Here is a 21,938-nt window from a genome sequence, read left to right as displayed (position 1 = left end):
CTTAGCATTCTCCACAACTTATTTGTTAACTTTCGAAACTTCTTACGATCTGGAACACCACATTTGAATTGTATGCATGTTTCGTTTTTTTTTCTCCTTTCAAAGAATTTTAAAAAAAATCATTTTACACAGTAATGAATGGTAGTGATGCATTTTGAAATACAATAACATCTGACAAACTAACACCAAAATGTATTAAGAATTTTTTTTCATCAAACTTAATACAGTTTTGCGTTATGTTGTCGTACAAATGGTTAAAAGTCAACGGTTTATCTACAAAGGAATGTACAAGGACGTAATACCAACAATGAAAATCACAAAATCCCCTCCTTTCCATCTCTTACATAGATACAAAATATATTCCTACCAAGTTCCTGGAATATAGGCATGTCACATTTTCAACAATTTGGTTAAGAAATTCATGAATTGTAATCAAGTCTGACCCTAGCCAAAAATCATGGTGAACCATTCTTTTCCAAACAATTCTGATTTTATCACTCAAACTGATGAAAACTTCATAGGGAACCAGTCCTTATATCACCCGTATAAAAAGTTCAACTAAAACAACACACACTGTTGAAGATCGCACATGCTAAAAATTATCTTTCCTAGCTATATTTATTTACTTAAAAAAACAAACAAAACATTCAAAAACAGCTTCATTGGCTATCAGTATCCAATTGAAAAATTTCTGTTACTGCATTTTTCCTCGTTTTCTTTTCCAAATATTTTCAATTTTTCTGAAGCCATGTTGTGTCTTTAAAAACAGTTCAAAAGCAAGGAATGCAGATTTACAAAAGCTCTGGAATTTGCTCAATACAATTTTTCTACAGAACATTCATTCTCGCTTCACTCTCGACCACCCTGATCGTATATAACTTTAAAAACACGAGTGCATAGAAAAACAACAGTTACCAGTGCCGTCAAGTTGACACAGAATCTACATTAATATATGACACTACCTCCAAACACATGAAATCATGCCTCTGACTGAGAAAAGATTTCATTTATTTTTCATCGAAAATTTAATGCACATTTTTTTTTTTACACACAAAAACACATTTTCACAATCACTGCATGAGAACCATGAATGACTTTTAGCTACCACAAAAATGCTTTATAAAAAAAAAATCACAACAAAAGGGTAATGGAAGTATTATATTCAAAGCAGTGTCTTAATAGAGATATATATCCGGTACATCTTTTTTTCCCCCTCAATTAAGGTCAATTAAGGTATGTTTCCAGAAAAAAAGAGAAGAAGTTCTTGTTTGCTAAGGTCTTGACATATACAGAAAACTGTGGACGGAAATCAAGATGTTATATCTATTCAATAAAACTTCTACACAGGCTATTTTAAGATATGTTAGGCTCAAATTCATATTTGAAAATATAATTATTTCATAGTTTCTATGTAAACAATAAAAGTAACATGTCTGTGTGTATACACAATACTATGTGTTAAGTTTATATAGTACACACCTAATACACATATGTTATACACAGTATAAACATACAATACAAGTGTGTACTACCACTTACAACTTGGAAGTTTATTTTAACAAATGACTGTTACACAAGGTAGTTAAACTTCATTTCAAGAGGACATTCTACATTTATTGTTTGTATCTGAAAATAAACTACTTAGGCCATACCAAATTGATCAATAGTTCTTCGAAAAATTTTCAAAAAAAATAGGAGCGGGCGAGCGAAATTTTTATTTTATTTTTTTTTTCTCAATTTTGATTTTTTCAGAGGCGGGTAGATTTTACATGGAGCGAGCGGGCTTTTTTTATTTTTTTTCCCAGCTTGAACCCTTGAGGAGGCGGTTATGATTATATATAAAGTTAACATTTCTTTAGAAATAACACAGAAATGAAACATTTACAGTGTGGGTTACACAGTATATAGCTTTTCTATTTATGTTTAAAGACTACATGAATGATTTGAAAATAAATTCTTGCCAAAACTCACTGAATCACTTTATTTTTTTTATTTGTAATTTTAATTACTAAGGAATGAGTGTCTTATTTTTAATTTTTGATTTTTCTACATTAATCTGAAGACGTGCCTATTTAATGGCACAGGATGAGGAATATTTAAGACAAAACAGGCACAGGATTGTGTGGAATAACATTTCTTCTGAAACACAGTTAGATGGCTTTGACACATGAACAAATTTTGTGCCCCTAGTAAAAACTCCAACCCAAATGATGAACAACACCATAATTCCTGACTTTTCAGTTTGGATCATCACTAAAAGACGCATGAAATCCGATCAATATCACTTTGACGCATTAAAACAGCGATAAAACCTGTTTTGCCGTTATTATTCCGGACCGCATAATCGAAAAAAAAAAAATATTTTTTTCGGAGATTTTTATGTACGTGCGGGCGGGTAATTTTTATTTTTTTTTCTCGGGAATGAAATTATTGATGCGGTAGTTCCGACGAACGACATATCAATTTGGTATGGCCTTAAGAGGAAGATGCACACTGGATATCTGTTACAGTCAATCTTCTTGTTTCTTCCAAAGAATGCACAGAAACATTTAAAAATATACAAAGATGAAAAAAGTAATGAAAATGAGCAACATAAAAAAAACATACTTTGTGATGAAAATGGAAACATAACATTTGTAAACTGGACAATTACGACACTCTTTTGAGGTTACGGAATATGTAGAAATCACAGAGCAAGGATGATTCATCTACGCTAGCTGTACAGGTAAAAGAATCACCCTTGCTTTTCCTGTTTCCTCAAAAATTTGAAATTCATTTCCTAGTTAAATCTATGTGCTAAATGTCAATTAATCTATCATCAACTCAAAGTGGACCATTCCAGATCTCTCCATAGCATCGTGCTTGATGTTCTTAGCATACACTTTGCATGTGACCATATAAAGCTGTGCGGGGTTGGGGTTGTCAAATCTCACAAATACGAGGGGTGACCTGTATCCCTGTTGGTTTCTGTATGGGAAATATTTGAAGTGGAATCCAGAGGGTGGGGAGTAAATGATGTCCCCAATATTGTCTTTGTCAGATGGATTCTGGAAAAGAAAGCAAGGTGTACTTTTGAAAATGAGAAGGAAAAAATATGTAGGAGTGATGTCTGCTCGTAACTGAAAGTAAAATTACCCCACACCCCTCCACCACAAAAAAAAAACAACACCCAAAACAAATCAAAACAACATCTTTCACAACATTTCCAAGTGATGTTAACTAGACTGTTTTCTTTGTATTTTCTGTGTTTGGGTCGCTCAGAACCCAGGGTTGCTCCAGCACTGTGCTCATCTCATTGCAACCCTGATCAATAGATTTAACTGTACAGTATTTTCAAACCAGAATATTCCCTTCTCAACAAGTGAATACATATTATCAAAGTGTCATCTTACCTCTCCGTAACAGTTGACAGCTACCGAGTATTCTTCCCAATAATCAGCAATTGCTTCTGGAACTGTGTCGTTACTGTAAGGTTCTGGCATCCAGTCAAAGATCTGAAAATGAACACGTACCATTGAAATTTTGTAACTGTTTGTGAAGAACTAAGGAAAAGTATGTATTTGTCCTGTCAAAATAACAAGTTCACTTCATGCTAATACATTTGGCTGATTTGGGCTATGTCCCTTTGAAATTGTGAGAATGCATGGGTAGCCAGGGTTTGACAAACTGATAGCAAATTGCAGGTAAGTGCTAAGAATTAACGCTTGTCCTGTGCAATTTGAACCTCTCCTGCAATTCACTAAGGAAAAATGTTGGGTTTTTTTTATCTACATCATCTAATTAAAGGTAAATACGAGAATCTTGTCATGGACTACTCAGCTGCTAGTTAATGATTAATCTAATCATAATGTAGTACCGTAAAAGATTCGACTGGATTTTTCTATAAGCAGAATGTGTACAACAGCAAGTTCCACTCACCCAGAGCTTATATTTCAAAGAGCCCAGTTGGGTAAATTGTGAAATATATGCTGATACAAAGTATGAACGGTAATGTATGTCTTGACCATATGTTCAAGTTCACTTCATGGTGATAAATTTCTCTGGAAAAGTTTAAGCCAAGTTCCTGGATAACTGTAAACAAACCTTTATTCCTACTGTGTGTTATACAACACTCTTCAACCATTACCTAATAAACAGGACTATGCACGTGGATGTCTTTCAAAATATGTGCAATTTCACTTAACAGACTCAGAGAATTTAGTGATCAATATACTAATGTCAGGTAGGCCCGATCCCTTTAAAACTGTTATAATTTGAAATTATCTGACAGAAAACCACAACTATTATGCCCCAAACCTTTTTCAGGAAATATAATCATTTTGCCTGTATTAAAACCTTACCCTATTCAACTTTAGAAGAATGCATGGCTGACCGTCTTCATAACCGAAAGATTGTTGTTTTACACAGTCTTCGCCGAGAAGTCTAATGTCAAATCTGCAGGCTTTATCCCAGTCCTCGAGCGGTCTCAACTCGGTAAATGATTCACAATCTGTCAACACGCCTGACTCAGTCTGTTGGTATTCATTTTCGTAGTCTGTGAAATAAACACATAAATATGACATGAAAATACAAGTATCATGTGCTTAGGTCATGATATGCAGTGTTGTTTTCCTGTGTTTTTTGCACATAAAAGCCTTACAATTGACTGTAATATGCTGCTTGTTGGCCGTTAAAGATATTGTGCAGAAGCCACAAAATCTGTTTATTTTTCATGCTGACTTTGAATGTTGAAAAAATGAATGCAAATTGACTAAATATAATTATACACTGTTTTTAGAACTACATTCATAATTAAATGTCATGTACACCCTTCCAGTTTATTCAGCAGTAGCACACATTTATTCTGTGCTTAGCTATATCTATAATATACATCAGGGGTGTACTATTTTAAACCTAAGACATAGTTATAAACATGTTAATTGTATGTTTACAAAGTGCTTTGAATTATTCATGGTCTGCACTGTCAGTCAGTAAATTTTCAGTGTACACCCCTTCAGATAGTGAATGGTACTGCCCAAATTGAAAGGTGGACAAGTTTATTATAGAAAAACTTAGCAGGATAAGGGTCAAAGGTTAAACCTGCAAATAAAGAACAAGTAGCCTACTCACACTGCAGGAAACTTTCTATATGGTCCACGTAGGGTGTGTATGTAGAAGCCCTTGCTTTGTTGAATCGGATCAATGTTGTTTCTACATTTGGCAGGGGTCTAAAAGCCAAACCTGTTCAAAAAATCAAAACTCTCTTGTAAATATTGCGTAAATGTCAGATTATAATGATGCTTTCTTCTCGCAAATGGTAAGAATTAAAAATATCCAGAAATTTCAAAGATACATACCTGTATGTTACGCTGCTATTAGAAGGCTAATAGTAACAAAAATCTATGTAACCATGATTTATACTACCAATCATACATAAAACTATGAAATCAGTAAATTTCCGTAGGCACAAAATTTCGTGCTTTAGCCCAAAGCTATTACTTTGCGGAGACATTAATTTTCGGAATTCAATTTTTAAAGGTATTTATAATACATGGAAATATTATTTATTCATTGGGAAATATTAAACAACAAAAGCCACGAAAATTTAGTCTAATGCAAATAATTATGATTTCACAATAATGTAAATCAAAATACTGTCAGATCATAAATATTCCTGGGGGACTAATATTCCTGGATTGGGTGGTTCTGTTGATTCAAACAAGGACACACAAAAGTGCCATTAATTTTATCTTCAAAGTTGAAATACCTATCAAATGTATTAACCGAAACCACGAAATATCATGTCTACAAAGTGAAATGATTTTACAATATCATAATCAAGCTGTTTCGCACCTACTACTGCTTTCGTGATCAAATATATCACAGGATTTACCAGTATAATAAAATGTTATAATTGATAAAATAATATACAACATCAAAGATGTTGGATAAAACAGAACATAAAAACATGTCTGTTTTTGTTGACTTGACTTAAACAACAGAACAATATTTTTATTTCTACTGAACTATTTATCAATCTCTTCATATCTAATGATTTGTCATAGTCTAGAACAAAACCTCTTCAGTTCTAATGGGCATATTTATCATTAACATTACTAACAATGTGATTAAATTTTTAACAAGCACACCATAGGATGAAGTGTCAATATAAACATATTTTAATATTTATATCTGATATGAATACAGCTATCAGTCTACCACAGGATCCCTCAGTAATAAGGAAGTTTAAGTATTTGCTTGATATCTAAGGCGTAAAAAAAAAAATTGTTTGTTTCCGGTATCTCGATCTACCTTAAATTTCTGGACCGACCCTAAATGTTTTTTGGCCTTGGAGAATATTTTTTTCAACTTTTTAACAAAGAGTTGCAAAACTGCACTTTTTATGCTTTAAACATGGCCAGTGATGTTAGAAATCAACTTACTGATGCTCTAAAGGCATAACCCCCGTATTTGTATTCATTTTTTTTACACAAAAATAATTTCCGAAAAGTCTCCCTTAATAAAAAAAAAAATTCCCCAAAAAAATTTTTCCGACCTACCTACCCTAATTTTTTTTTAAGCATGTTACCGCAAACAAAGAATTTTTTTTATTGCCTAACTGGTTAACTTTTAGCCTGCTGGTGGCAAGAGATTCTGCCTTTGCGACCACTGCAGATGAAGATCATGGTCTCTGCTCTGTTTGCTATTCAGTCAGTAAATTTTCAGTGAACACCCCTCCAAATAATAAACAGTACTGCCCAAATAAAATGATGGACCAGTCTATTTTAGAAATTAAGCAGGCTAAAGGTTAATCTGTATCAATAATAAACACATTTATGTTGATCTGCTCAAGCAACACATTTTCCTACCATAAATGTATCAGGGAGTGTTTTTGCATTTTTATGACTTGTTAATTGGCAAACAGGGCAAGCCGTAAGCAAAAGGGCTTCAAACATTTGGCAGATCAGAATATGTCCTAAAAGTTGAGCCGAGGTAAAAACACATCAATTTTTTATATAAAGTATTGCTCATTCATAACAATTAAATATATATTATGTAAAATACTAAACTGAATAAAAAATGAAATCACTTAAAAACTATATATGTGTCCACAGGACACTGGTGCCCCACTCCTGTCACTAGATATGCATATCTTAAAGGTCCAATACTAAGGAAAGTGAACATTTTAATTTCTTTTAAAAAGCACAGAAACTATTTCATTTTATTGGAAAATGAAAGTTGGTATGCAGAAATTCGAAATAAATCGCAGTATATGTACAGTTATTTTTCTATGAAGTATGAAGAAAGTTTAAAAAACCTGGGGGGTCATTCTGTCGATTCATTGAAATTTCAACATAATACACATACATTTCTTTGAGTTCCAAAGACCTTCTGTAAATTTTGACCTGCCAATCTTCATTATTTAGTGTCTTGCAGAAGTCTATGCACTGGCTATGAAAAAAATTGCCAACTCACTTGCCCATAGTAATGGACCTTTAACTAAGTCAAGAACCATAACTCTGGTCTGGCTGTGTGAAATATAAGTGTACAGTATACTACGCTGAATGACAATCCTACGAGGTTTCATGATTCTGGGTCAAATGCTTTTTGAGATAGGCAGAACACAAATTTGGATTGAAGGGCAGATAGAGGAACAGACAAGGGCAAATCTATGTGTCCGCACCCAAAAAATACTTATTGCATAAATGGGCTAAAAACTTGATACTGTATTGTTTCTAAACCACACTCAGCTGAAGCATTGCCAGGTTAAGCAACTATTTTAAGAGCAGGTGTATAAATTAGAAACAATACAGTAACAGAATGGAACCATGGACAGTGCATTTATGATAAAAAGGTAAAAGTGTTAAAACAAAACAGGCTCAAAATTCAACAAAAACAAACAAATATGACTAAAACTGTTACCTTGAGTAAAGGATAACAGAATCATTTCAGAAAAATATATGACAATAAGTTTACCTTATCTTCAACATGTTCAAGGTAGTGTACACGTAATGAAAATAGTCAATTTCCACAAGATCAAGTATTATCATCTGTATTTAAGTATTCTTTGACAGTTAATGTAGTATTTCTGTAACAACCAGAAAATGCCAAACACAAGTATGAAGAAAACGTAACCAAACTAAATTTGCGACTTCATTAAGAGTTCACTACCTTTACAAAACTTCAGTGCATCATGATCCTCAATACTTTCAGTGTGGTATGTAAAAAAAATTTGACCATATGACATGATCTTTCCCCTTTCACTTACCTTCTTCTAAATGCATCAGGCATATATTAGGCTATGGTAAATCATTTGCTTGATCAACCCCATACCCACTACAAAACAAGAGCTCGCAGAAAACGAAATGCCCTCCTTGATGCATTCAGTAACTGCTGTTCTAGGTCAATGTGACCTTGACCTTTGACCTACTGACCTCAAAATCAATAGGGGTCATCAGATGGTCATGTTCAACCTCCCTATTAATTTTCCTAGGCCCAAGCGTTCTCAAGTTATCGTCCGGAAACGATTTAACAATGTAACCTTGACCTACTGACCTCAAAATCAATACCCAAGCGTTCTCGAGTTATCGTCTGGAAATCAGTTAACTGTTCCGGGTCACTGTGACCTTGACCCCTTTGACCTACGATCTCAAAATCAAAAGGGGTCATCTGCTGGTTCATGACAAACCTCCCATCAACTTTCATGATCATATGCCCAAGCGTTCTTGAGTTATCATCTGGAAACCGATTGGTCTACATACCAACCGACATACCGACTGACCAACATCTGCAAAACAATATTACCCCTCCTTCTTTAAAGAGGGGCATAAAAATAAAATCCTTGTCCTCTCACAGACTAAAAAACAAGAGGGCCATGAAGGCCCTGTATCGCTCACCTGACCTATTGACCTAAAGATCATCAAGATCAACATTCTGACCAAGTTTCATTAAGATATGGTCATAAATGTAGCCTCTAAAGTGTTAACTAGCTTTTCCTTTGATTTGACCCGGTGACCTAGTTTTTGCCCCCACATGACCCAGATTCGAACTTGACCTAAAGATCATCAAGATTAACATTCTGATTAAGTTTCATGAAGATACAGTCATAAATCTGGCCTCTAGAGTCTTAACAAGCTTTTCCTTTGATTTGACCTAGTGACCTAGTTTTTTAACACACCTGCCCCAGATTTAAACTTGACCTATAGATCATCAAGATTAACATTCTGACCAAGTTTCATTAAGATTTGGTCATAAATGTGGCCTCTAAAGTGTTAACTAACTATTCCTTTTATTTGACCCCCGTGACCTAGTTTTTGACCCGACATGACCCAGATTCGAACTTGACCTAAAGACCATCAAGTTTAACATTCTGACTAAGTTTCATGAAGATATAGTCAAAAATGTGGCCTCTAGAGTGTTAACAAGCTTTTCCTTTGATATGACCTAGTGACCTAGTTTTTGACTCCATCTGACCCAGATTTAAACTTGACCTAAAGATTATCAAGATTAACATTCTGACCAAGTTTCATTAAGATATGGTCATAAACGTGGCCTCTACAGTGTTAATTACTTTTCCTTTGATTTGACCCGGTGACCTAGTTTTTGACCCGACATGACCCAGATTCAAAATTGCCCTAAAGATCATCAAGTTTAATATTCTGACTAAGTTTCATGAAGATATAGTCATAAATGTGGCCTCTAGAGTGTTAACAAGCTTTTCCTTTGATATGACCTAGTGACCTAGTTTTTGACCCCACCTAACCCAGATTTGAACTTGACTATAGATTATCAGATATTTGACCAAGTTTCATTAAGGTATGGTCATAAATGTGGCCTCTAGTGTAAACTAGCTTTTCATTTGATTTGGCTTGGTGACCTAGTTTTTTATGCTACATGACCCAGATTCAAATGGACCTTAAGATCATCAATGTTAACAATCTGACCAAGTTTCATGAAGATACAGTCATAAATGCGGCTTCAACAGTGTTAACAAGCTTTTCCTTTGATTTGACCTGGTGACTAGTTTATGATCCCAGATAACCAAATATCGAATCGTCCAAGATTTATTAAGGTAACATTCTGACCAAGTTTCATTAAGATTGGCCAAAAATGTGACCTCTAGAGTGTTAACAAGCTTTTTCTTTGATTTGACCTGGTGACCTAGTTTTTGACCCCAGATGACCCAATATCGAACTCGTCCAAGATTTTATGAGGGTAACATCCTGACCAAGTTTCATTAAGATTGGGCCAAAATGTGCCTCTGAGTGTTAACAAGCTTTTCCTTTTATTTGACCTGATGACCATTTTTGACCCCAGATGACATAATATCGAACTCGTCCAAGATTTTATTGAGGGTAACATTCTGACCAAGTTTCATTAAGATTGGGCCAAAAATGTGACCTCTAGAGTGTTAACAAGCTTTTTCCTTTGATTTGACCTGATGACCTAGTTTTTTGACCCCAATGACCCAATATCGAACTCGTCCAAGATTTTATTGAGGGTAACATTCTGACCAAGTTTTATTAAGATTGGGTCAAAAATGTGACCTCTAGAGTGTTAACAGTCAAATTGTTGACGACGGACGGACGGACGGACGGACGGACGACGGACGACGACGGACGCCGGACACAGGGTGATCACTAAAGCTCACCTTTGAGCACTTCGTGCTCAGGTGAGCTAAAAAAGAATAATTTAGCAATTAAAATTGCTTTATGGTAGAAATGTGCTGGAACTGAAAATAAAATACTTTACCTTAATGAACTATGACCGCAAGGCGTGTAGGTACAGTAACAAAAGTGGAACAAAACACATCCAACTTACAGGAGAATAGGTGCTGCAAGACCATTTGATGGTGCAATGAAAGAACAAGTTCAAACAAGAAACAAGTCTGAAATTGTCATCCGTTTTCAACCTTTTTGGAACTTTGATATCAGTTTTCGATCTCCTTCTAGAATTTCATCAACACATTTGAATTCAGGACACAAAACCGGAACGCTCCACGCAATTTGTAACATACACCCTTAAAATATTTCTTCTATCCCCAAATTTAATCATAGTAAACAAAAGCTGACAAAACTATAGCTTCAAGAAAGTGAAAATTATTATTTCTGGTAAAAAAAAAATGTCTCTTTTTTTTTTATCAATTTTGAAGTCATCATATCGACAAACAAAACTATAAACTGAAAATGATTTGGGGAAGGATTTGGAAAGATGGTGTGCTGTTGTGACAACCCTTCTAGACCATATACAGACCTATTTTCTTTTTCTACACTACTGTTTTTCTGTGAAATGTCCATATCAAACAACCTACATTAGGGTACAGTCAAACTTCGTTCACCAAAAATCAACAGGACCAGCAAAATATGTTTGAGTGATCTGTAGTTGGAGTCATCAATCATTATAACGGGTTTTTGCCAGGTCCTGACGAGTTAAAGCGATGAATGGTGTACAAATTATCCGAGTTCGAGCTGTACCTTGTTAATTAATTTCAATATAACAACTAAGCATTCAAATTGAAATACCTTTGCTTTGGAGCTTTTTTTAATTCCATATTTTTTTCCAAAACTTACAATGAAACCAAAATGTAAAATCTTTCTTTGAAAAACACTTTTTTGTTGAAATACATTAATGAGAAAATTCAATATGATTTCATGCCAGAAAGGGTCTCTTTGATCCCACATACACAGACAAACAGTGTGGAGAATCCAATATCTGCCAAGGTCTACAGGGCTGTGCATGAGTTGCCGTTTTTGCATGAGCACACACATCACATACCTGGAATTCCTCTCAGACGGGAATCTATACCTGTCAAATGGGGCACATCACTTTTAAGGGTCTTGAAGAATACCGTTAACATACCAAGAAAGAACAGTGCCAGACACGAGTAGTAAACCGTAAAGAATAATCCAAGCCCACCTGCAAAAATACAGGTAAAAAGACATGCCGAACATGCTCAAAAAATACCTGGACTCTGTTTGAGTAAAGAGTCAGAGCCCTGTAACCTGGGTTTATTGTAGTCCAACATATTGTAAAATACTGCTAACATCCCCGCAAAAAATCCAGCTAGGCATCCATAGTAGACAATGTAGAAAATGGTGATTTCACCTGCAAAGTAAATATTACCGCCACCTTAAACATATATAATACATATAAATACCTGGGTTCTGCTTGAGCAATGTATCAGAGCCTTGCAATTTTGGTATATTCCAGTCCAATGTATGATAAAACACGGCTAACATTCCAGCAAAGAAACCGGAAAGGCAGGCATAGTAGATACAGTAGAAAAGTATAATTTCACCTGAAACAAAAAGTAATATCTGATTAATATATTTATATTTCTAGTCCAAAGTCACTCTTGTTCTTTTTCTATGGCCATAAGAAATGCCGAAATGACCACACTGCAGGTACATCTCATAAAACGAATCTGAAACCTTGACCTTTTGACAGAAAGTAAAGGGATAAAGTCATCCGACAAGAGAGACAGAAATTGAAACAGCCGTAGAAAAGTCTCTTTTCCAACCATCTCATACTTGTTAAGAAGCTGCTAAAGATCTAGACCAGTCAACTAGAAACAGATAGCATTAGTTTTGATTCTAAATTTCAAGGAAAAAATTAACCAAGAGGACCAGACAAACAGAAAACTCAACAGAAATATTTCACAAGTTCACAACATTGCAGAATTCATAAACAGAAAAGAAAACACCCCACAAACATAAAAACAAGGCATGCTGTGGAAACTTAAAACAAAATCAACAACACAGAATGTAGCATGGCTGTGTAGGAACATAACATAAGTTTGTGTTTTTTTTTTCTCTCTAAGGTTGGACTCATAACACTATGTACAGACAAGTGCTTTAAAAGGGAAGGTCACTGGTGTTGCATAAAGTGACTTTAGCAAAATTATGCTTGGGACACATACTATTCCCAGAGTGGGGGCTCCTCATACCCTTGTGAGAGGCCTGGGCCTATATTAAGTTTAAAATCTGAAACACAGACGTAATTTTGTTGAAAACATATCTTATATACTCATGAATTTTTAACAGCTGTCTGAAACTACAGTTTGCATATTCGTGCATGTATATCATGTCATTAAACTGTACTAATTTAACAATGACAGAGTAATTAAATAAATTAAAGAAAACTTAGCATATTAAAGTCTTTAGTTTCAGACTTAACGATGATGAATACAGGCCCTGTAGTCTAGCCAAAGCAATAAAGATATGGGTAACCAGGTAAGATTTTTATGTCAGTGTTTGCACTGACAGCAAAAAAAATGTACATATCCAGAAAGTCAAGTCCTATTTCAGTCCACAAATTCACTGCCATTATTCACATTGTTTTTCATACTGTTTTTCTTCATCAAAATTTCATTGATGAGTAACAGGATTTAACTTGTTTTGTAAATAGCTTCATTTTAGATAACAGGATGTGAGAGATTATCCTTGTATATTCAATGTACAGATTTTTTTCAATTTACAACACTACATGCAGAATGTTTAAAAAAAAATATATCGGTTTTGAATGGATGTAGGCCAAAATCCCCATGCTAAATTTGACCACGGCAGACAATACCCTCCCCTTTCTTGGATTTTGTTAAATAAGTGTGTGTGTTCGGGTTTAACGTCTTTTTCAACAATTTTTCAGTCATATAAACGATGGTGTCTACTTGTAGCAGTAAGCACAATGCGAAACAGAATTCAAAATTTTAATTATTTATAACAGGATTTACAGAAACTGAAAAATCACAAATTATCAAGGAACAAAGGCAAAATTTGGATGTAATTCAAAAATTTAAAGGGGGACAAGGCTACCTGCTTGCTAGTACAAGAAGAAATCAGCTCAGGGGTCTGTTTGAAATCTGTGATGAATTACATCTAAAATTTTCCTCCTTAAGAACTGTGCACTAAAAAGGAAATGCTGAGCAAGTCAAAGCCCCTAATGCTTGTCAAGTTCACTCAAAACTGCTGTAATAAATTTGACATTTGCTTCTGTTGTCTGATGCTATGCAAATGTAATAGTGTAATTAAATTTGAAATATATAACAATAAATGACACCCAAGTAAGCTTTTTCCCTTAAAAATTTTGGGAGGTGTCAAACTGACCCTAGTTGTATTTCAACTTGAGGGACATTACAGTAACCTATAGTTTGCTAAACCAAACTTGGTTGACAAGTTCTTACAATTTGGACAGTACCATTAACTGTTAATAGATGCACATACCAAACAGATACTGACTGAATGGCGAACAGTGCAGACAGATCATGATCAGACTGCATGGATGATCGTGATCTACACTGGTAGCAAGGGCAGAAACAGTCTAATCCAGCATGATAAGGGTTGAGATAATAAATCAAGAAAACATGGACAGAAAGCATTCTGTACAATCCGCTGAAGGAAAAACAAATGTAAAATCAAAGACAACAGTTCCCAGCCATATTCCCACCAATCTGCATTAACCTATAGGCTATACATACCATACTCATTAAAAGCGATATACATGTCTTATTTAATTATCATCAATACTGTAAAGTGCCTGGCAATGAGACTGTACACAACAAGAGCAGGTATGAACATGTATATCATTGTACAGTGTGTTTTAGTCAATACTCCCAGGAAATGGTACAGCAAATAAAAAATAATCAATTGATAATTGCCAGTGAATTAAATTCTCTTCTGTTCAAAACAGTTAACTGTTGCAATCAACATTTTTAAAGACAGTCATCTAACGGGTGTTTTTGCTGCGTTTGAGTCAAACGACACAATTTCGGTGAACCACTAATCTTCCATATAAATGCCAGATTGACAGTTTCCTCACATGAAATATTGTACACTCCAGGCATACCAAATACATAAAACTGGTTTTAAGCCAGCAACCACAGAGACCCCCTTAAAGGGAGCTTGAAATAGAGTTATGACATTTAAAATAGAAAATATTGGTCTAGTAACCTTGAATTTTCAGGTCACTCAAATATTCAAGAATTCAGACCCCTGTATAATCAGTTAAAGGGATTACTTACAATTTTGAACAAACTGTAAAGCTGACAAAACACTCCTGTGTGTAAATACTTTACAAGGATTATTTATAGAATGTTTCCTTATCGGACATTTTATGGCTTTTTGTTTCCAAATTAAGCTTTAATGCATCACTAAATATCCTTATAAATTTTACTATATACTTGTCTGGAGTGGCCACCATAAAATCTAATGAAAGAGCACGGTTAGTGGTCTAGTATCTGAGTCCAAAACATTATGAAGAGTGTGGACAAGTTGATGGAACAGCATTACTTTTTTTCCCAAATGTATTTAAATATTTGAATAAATTTCCTTCAACCTAGTTAACTTTATTTCATTCATACATTTCATGAATAAGGAAATGATAGCATAGCCTGTCCTCATGTTAGTTGGATGATATGAAAGCACTTCATACACCTAATTTATAATTCATGACACAAATCAACTCAACAAGCGTGAAAGTGATCTTCAGCAAACTTTTACATTATAACCATACACAGGTATAGAAAACTTTAATCTACAGACTGTAACTTCATGTACAATTATCAGCTAAAATGGTAACTTATTTACATGTTTATATTATTAAATGTTATGTCAACATGTTCCATTAACTTCCATCTAACGATTTTGAATTTTTGAATATCAGGTCATGTTTAAATATTTTATTCAGTGTCTGCTCATAACCATTAGGGTGCTACATTATTCTAGCACAATAAAAATAATAACTTCAAAACAAAATTTGAAGAAACCAATTCAAAAATTGAAGTACTGTTTGAGAACTTTTAGAAAAATCATTATACATTTTGTAAGCAATTGAATCTTTTATTTGTAATTCATTGCAACTCAACAAGTATACAATAAGAATTGGGACAATGCATGTAAAGGTTATATTACATCATTTAATGTTAAGATGTTAGAGAATATGACAGGACTCCTTTGTTACATGTATTCATGACAGCAAATATCCTATAGAGTACCTAACAGTGTATACAATACAACCACTGAAGCATATCTTGCCTTATCAGTTTATTGACCTAAGGGGGACATTCAAACACTGCAGGTAAACAATGTCAAGTGCTGTGTGCCCAAAGGCAACCATAACATTCAAGAGATATAATTTATTCTACGGACCCTTCAAATTTCTCTAGCCAAGACAATGGAGGGGATTAAAAAGATAAAAAGAAGTCTATTTATATTCTTCCAATGAAACTCCAAAAACTATTAATAAAGTATCTATGACAAATGTTATGAAATTAAATCTTCATCATTAAAAACCAGCCACATATTTAATTGAGTCTTGCATACAATTGGCCAAAAAAGTAGGGTAAACACTAAATGTTTATTTACAGTTTAACAAAAATAAAGTACACATTAATTGCTCTTTTTGTATCATGTTACAACACTGTGAATTCAGGATGATGATATACCAGTGGTGCATGACGTTTGTTGACAGTTTTGTAATATTATTATCAATGCTTTCCAATTCACAAAATGTATTTTCAAGGTTAAATAAGTCAAATATAACAAAAAGTACACTGTTTTGTGTTAAGGCATACCAGCAAATGTTGTATATGTTATAAGTATGTTGCAACAACCAATGTTAAATAGATTCTTGATAATATGGCTAGCCTAGCAAAAAGTTTGTATTTTAAAACATTACTAAAAACAAATAAAGCAAAAACACTTCTGACAACACTTTATAAGCAAATAATATTAAAACTTGTTTGCATTAAAGTTCACTTTAACATATCTGCATAGAATTAAGGTAACTAAAATCCACATATTCAATTCTTTCATTTAGCAATTAGTTGATATTTAACATTTACACTACAGAATGGAAAAAAGCAAGGCAAATTTTGTTCTACAGGAAGAAATATTACATGACATGTTCATTCTAGTGATGGGAGTCCTAAAAAAAACAATAAAATTTATTGAAAATATGGGAGTTCCTGCTTTTAATTTTCAGACAGAACAGCTGATAGTTGGTTAATTGAGAACAGGATATAATAAATTCAACTGGTAAGTTTACTCCCAGGGATAAAAACACTAGATAAAAAGACATTGCACTTCTTGTAATTAAGTACAACGCATTCATTAAGTCGGTTTCCTTAATTGTAATTCATAAAATTCAGTACAAATTTGCATGATGAAGCTAGACACAATGCACTGAAACTATCAAGACATATACTGTCAAGTATGACAATAAAGATAAGTCGTCTCGAAATGTAACCAGCCCTCAGGGCATCTTTCATCCAAGGTGACCTCACCATTTACTGCAAACGCAGGTATAATGAAAATGAAACCGTTCAGAATTTCCAAATACTGACAAAATATTATACCTCCAAAAAGAATACATAAACATGCATTTCTTGAATAAAACACAGAACTGTACGCAAATAAAGAAGCCCAAATTTTTTAAAACGGCAGAACACGAAATGGCAAAGAAAACATGAAAGTCTACATGCAAATGAGAGTGGTGGGGTACGGCGAGACGTTTTACGGCTGCAGTGCGGATATTTAAAAGATATACGCAAACACAAATAGTAAAAATAAATGCAAACACACAATTACATTACATATAAAATACCGATATCATTTTAAATTAAATTTCAATAATAAATCAATCCAAGCGTGGAAAAACACTGACCGGCGAAAAGGTTAAATTAATTATTGTCGCGTTATAGTGTTCTCACTTACCCCAGCTTTTAGCAGTGCGGCCAAGAACTTTACCCTCTTCAGAGTTGTAAAGAAAAGTTCCAAAATCCTGCAATCTTTGAGTTATTCCTCCACTCTGTGGTCCTGAAACCGTGGTATCAACGGCCGTGCTGCCTGTTGTGGACGCCATCTTTCTAGCAAAGAATGAAATGCCCGTATGTATAAACTATGACCTCGTACCTAATCCATAAATAAAATGAAATGTGCGCTTGACGTCACATCAAGTCATCCGCATCGGGGACCGAAATGGGGATAGCTAAAGACAATTCTTTATGAATATTAAACAGTGATGGTATTTTCCAATCGTATATTTACAAAATATTGACAGTTATTTACATCACAACATTATATGGCATTTTGTCCTTCATTTTTTACAAATTCTGCTTTTATCGCTTACAATTTTACCCATTGGAACCCTTTTATTGTATATATATATAGGCCTAGGTCCTTTTAGTTATTTCGAAATACTCATTTAATGGTTTGCGAAATGCATTGTTTTGCAATTAAAACAATTGAACGTCATTTCAACATGTGCATATTTAATTTAACTAGCACCGATAAAACTTAAACCAGTTTCTAGCACCGATATAACTTTGACCGATTCAGCTTTTTTTTCGCAATCATTCATACATGTATTATTTTTCGGAGATAGGCACAAGTTATAGAAGTGGCATATATATAGTGCTCCCCCTCCCCCCCGCTCTTTAGAAAATTTATCTCTGTTTCGTCCCGATCATTATATCCTAAAATCTCAGTGTTTAGCAAAATTATCCAAGCTACCACTTAAAAAAAAATCGTGGCTGAGTGATTAAGGCCACTCGGGTGCCAAGAAAGAAGCTTTCGGAAGGTCGGTGGTTAGATACCCAGCTGACCATCTAGCCTATTTCTGAAACAACGCTCGGAAAGGTACCTGGGGTCAATTTCCACCACCAAACTGTGGAAAGTCGCCATATGACCAATGATCCACTTGACATATACTCAACAATGATAAAGAAAAAGCGACATCAGCCACCATTCAATAACATGAACAAGATTTTAATAATGAACACAAATGTGAAAGAACTGTTACAGGAGAGCACGAGACGGAGAGAGGGACTTCAAGGCAGTCAACATACAATGCGGCAACATACAACACAAAGTTGTACATAAGAACCGCCTTTTGATGGTCAGTATGCAATTTAGGGATCTGGGAGTTAAAAAATGTGTGTTTGGCATGCCGATCTCACACTTGCCCTATACCTCAAGCTAGATATACGAGGCAGTGTAAATACAGATTTTTTATTAGTAATTCCTCAAACATTTTAGACAAATTTAAGCATCCAGTTGTACACAAATGGCGCTATGTAAAGTATCAGTATACTGATCAATGTAATAATTAGTTTTGCCGCCTATTTGAAGTCTTCCGACAGGCCAACAAAACTTTATACTGACTGATTATATACATTTAAAAAAAGTGTTCTTGCATTGTTTTTTTTTTTCTTTCTTTTTTTTTTTTTTTTGTAACACTGCGCATTCTTGATCAGACACACGAGCCATTTGACATAACGATAGGTCAGATCAAAATCACTTTTTTTTTCGAGTCATTGATTACATGGTTAGAAAAAACGTTATTGTCGATGAGGTACATGAACATTCGCAATCAGAACCATAAAGAAAAGGGTAACCGACAATGGATTTAATAACAGTTTTCTTCTAGGTTAATGAAATATTGAGACCTATGTCAAATATCTCATCAGATAATAATTTTAATACCGAAAAGAGAAAAGAAACAAGAAAATAATAAAGTTGATTTTCATAATGAAGACTGTGGCAGCCATTTTATCAACACAGACATTACATTATGACCTTGCGTGCTGTGCTCTCGGCCAGTTATAAGCGTCTGACAGCAGGGTTAATATAGGTATCTTTTTTTCTTTTTTTTTTTTTTTTTTTGCTGAATGACTTTGATCTCATATTTCAATGTTTATCAATATAGACATATGCCATATGCTCCTTAGATGTAACAAGAATGGCTTTATCACCATCCGAACAATTACAATAAAACTTGTATTTCTTCATGTCATACCACTTTTAAGCAAACGTTAGCCTTTGGCAAACTGTCTCATTTTTTTGGTTTGGTAATATTAATTTTTACAAAACTGTCTATTTTGACAGTCTATTTTGACAATTTTAACACATGTCTTCAAAATTTATTGGTATTCATTTTATATCATTATTTATTTCATACTAAATTCATAATGATCGTCATTATCAAGGAACTTATACATGGCCAGCTTATGATGAGAACTATGTTTTAAAGCAGTTCCCCTGATTGGATTGTCTCCCTTACATTAGCAAAAGTCGTATATTAATAATTCACTATTGATCGTGGTATTGCTTTGGGCAATACATTTTGAAATAAAACACTTAATAGATTCATATAGAAAGATTATCTCTGTAAAAACATTTCAGTAAAAAAAAAAACATATATAAACATTATTTTAGCTTACAATGTTACGGATTTCGTGTTTTCATGTGTAACGGAAAATAAATAAATACAGATAATTTTAAAGTCTGCCATTTGGAGATGGCCAAAAATTCCCCAAAACGACAACAAAAAGACCTACCAAAAAAGAAAATTGTAAAGTAAGTTTCCCCCTTGATCAAAACGAGACTAATATAAAGACACAATGTATTCCCGTATGCATGCTCTTGTCTATATAACGGTATTTTTTATGTAACTTCACATGCCTAGAGGTTTTCTCTTTAAAATATGAAAAAAGGTTTTAAACTAAGCAATACGCATAACGACCCAATTCAGCGAACGAACCAATTTGGCCATTTAGTCCTTCTAAAAAAATGTGAAAAATGAACATAAATGATGTAAGATAATTGTTTGTAAATAACAAATGACAGTAATAAAAAGTAACAATATAATCTATTTATAGTAACAACAAAGGGAGGTAATTCTTAAAATAGGGTGCCTCATGGCAATGAACATATGTGCCAAGTTACATCAAAATCTCTCCATGCATGGAGAAAAAATGCTCTGGATAAAGTCATTCTTAAATTTAACCTTTGACCTCTAAGTATGACCTTGACCTTAAACCTAGAGACCTGGTCCTTGCGCACGACAATCCATCTCATAGTGGTGAACATTTGTGCTAAGTTTCACCAAAATCCCTCCATGCATGAAGAAGAAATGCTCCAGACATAGTCATTTTTTGTATCTGACCTTTGGCCTCTGTGCCCTTGACCTTAGACTTAGGGCCCGGGTTTTTCGCATGACATGTTGTCTCATCCAGGGAAATATTTGTGCCAACTGATATTTAAATCATGCCTTGCATGACAAAGTTATAGACCGGACAGGTAAAAAATCCTATTGACCTTTGATCTCAAAGTGTGACCTTGACCTTTAAGCCAGGGTTCTATGTGTTGCGCATGACACGTCATCTCTTCATGGGGAACATTTGTGCCAAGTAATATTAAAATCCCTTCATGGATGGCAAAGTTATGGACTGGACAGGAAAAAAGCCCTGTTGACATTTGACCTCCAATTGTGACCTTGACCTTTGAGCTAGGGGTCTGGGTCTTGTGCACGACAAGTCGTCTCCTCATGGGGAACATTTGTGCCAAGTGATATTAAAATCCTTTAGTGAATGACAGAGTTATGCAGACCCTGTTCATGCCATGTTAACATTAGACTGCTAAGTGTGACCTTGACCTTTGAGCTAGGGGTCTGAAAGTTGGGCATGACACATCGTCTTATTATGAGGTACAGTTGTGCCAAGTAATATTAAAATCCCTTCATGGATGGGAGAGTTATGGACCGGACAGGAGAAAAGCCCTCTTGACCTTTGACCTCCAATTGTGACCTTGACCTTTGAGCTAGGGGTCCGGGTCTTGCGCATGACACGTCGTCTCCTCATGGGGAACATTTGTGCCAAGTGATATTAAAATCCCTTAATGAATGACAGAGTTATGGACCGGACACGAAGCAAACCCTGTTCATGCCATGCTAACATTTGACTGCTAAGTGTGACCTTGACCTTTGAGCTAGGGGTCTGAAAGTTGGGCATGACACATCGTCTTATTATGAGGTACATTTGTGCCAAGTAATATTAAAATCCCTTCATGGATGGGAGAGTTATGGACCAGACAGGAGAAAAACCCTGTTGACCTTTGACCTCCAATGTGACCTTGACCTTTGAGGTAGGGGTCCGGGTCTTGCGCATGACACGTCGTCTCATCATG

At 34.6% G+C, this 21,938-nt stretch overlaps 1 protein-coding gene across 2 annotated transcripts; it reads right to left on the bottom strand.

Moving 5' to 3' along the window:
* Positions 1–2,607: 2,607 nt before the first annotated feature.
* LOC123555037 (sodium/potassium-transporting ATPase subunit beta-like) lies at positions 2,608–17,856 on the bottom strand. Of its 2 annotated transcripts, none has more exons than XM_045345562.2 (6): positions 17,688–17,856; positions 11,944–12,084; positions 5,110–5,220; positions 4,341–4,534; positions 3,393–3,494; positions 2,608–3,047 (listed from the first exon to the last, which is right to left on the bottom strand). In XM_045345562.2, exons 1-6 carry the CDS (start codon positions 17,833–17,835, stop codon positions 2,808–2,810), a joined length of 936 nt encoding a protein of 311 aa, XP_045201497.1. In that variant the 5' UTR covers positions 17,836–17,856; the 3' UTR covers positions 2,608–2,807. The 2 variants fall into 2 exon arrangements, with proteins under 2 accessions (XP_045201497.1, XP_053403493.1); XM_053547518.1 differs by lacking the exon at positions 11,944–12,084 and adding an exon at positions 12,137–12,277 and having other exon boundaries at positions 17,688–17,855.
* Between the last annotated feature and the right edge of the window lie 4,082 nt (positions 17,857–21,938).

The sequence above is a fragment of the Mercenaria mercenaria genome, chromosome 7 (genome assembly GCF_021730395.1).
Source record: "Mercenaria mercenaria strain notata chromosome 7, MADL_Memer_1, whole genome shotgun sequence".
Taxonomy (NCBI): domain Eukaryota; kingdom Metazoa; phylum Mollusca; class Bivalvia; order Venerida; family Veneridae; genus Mercenaria; species Mercenaria mercenaria.
This window is presented reverse-complemented; position numbering and strand designations above follow the sequence as displayed.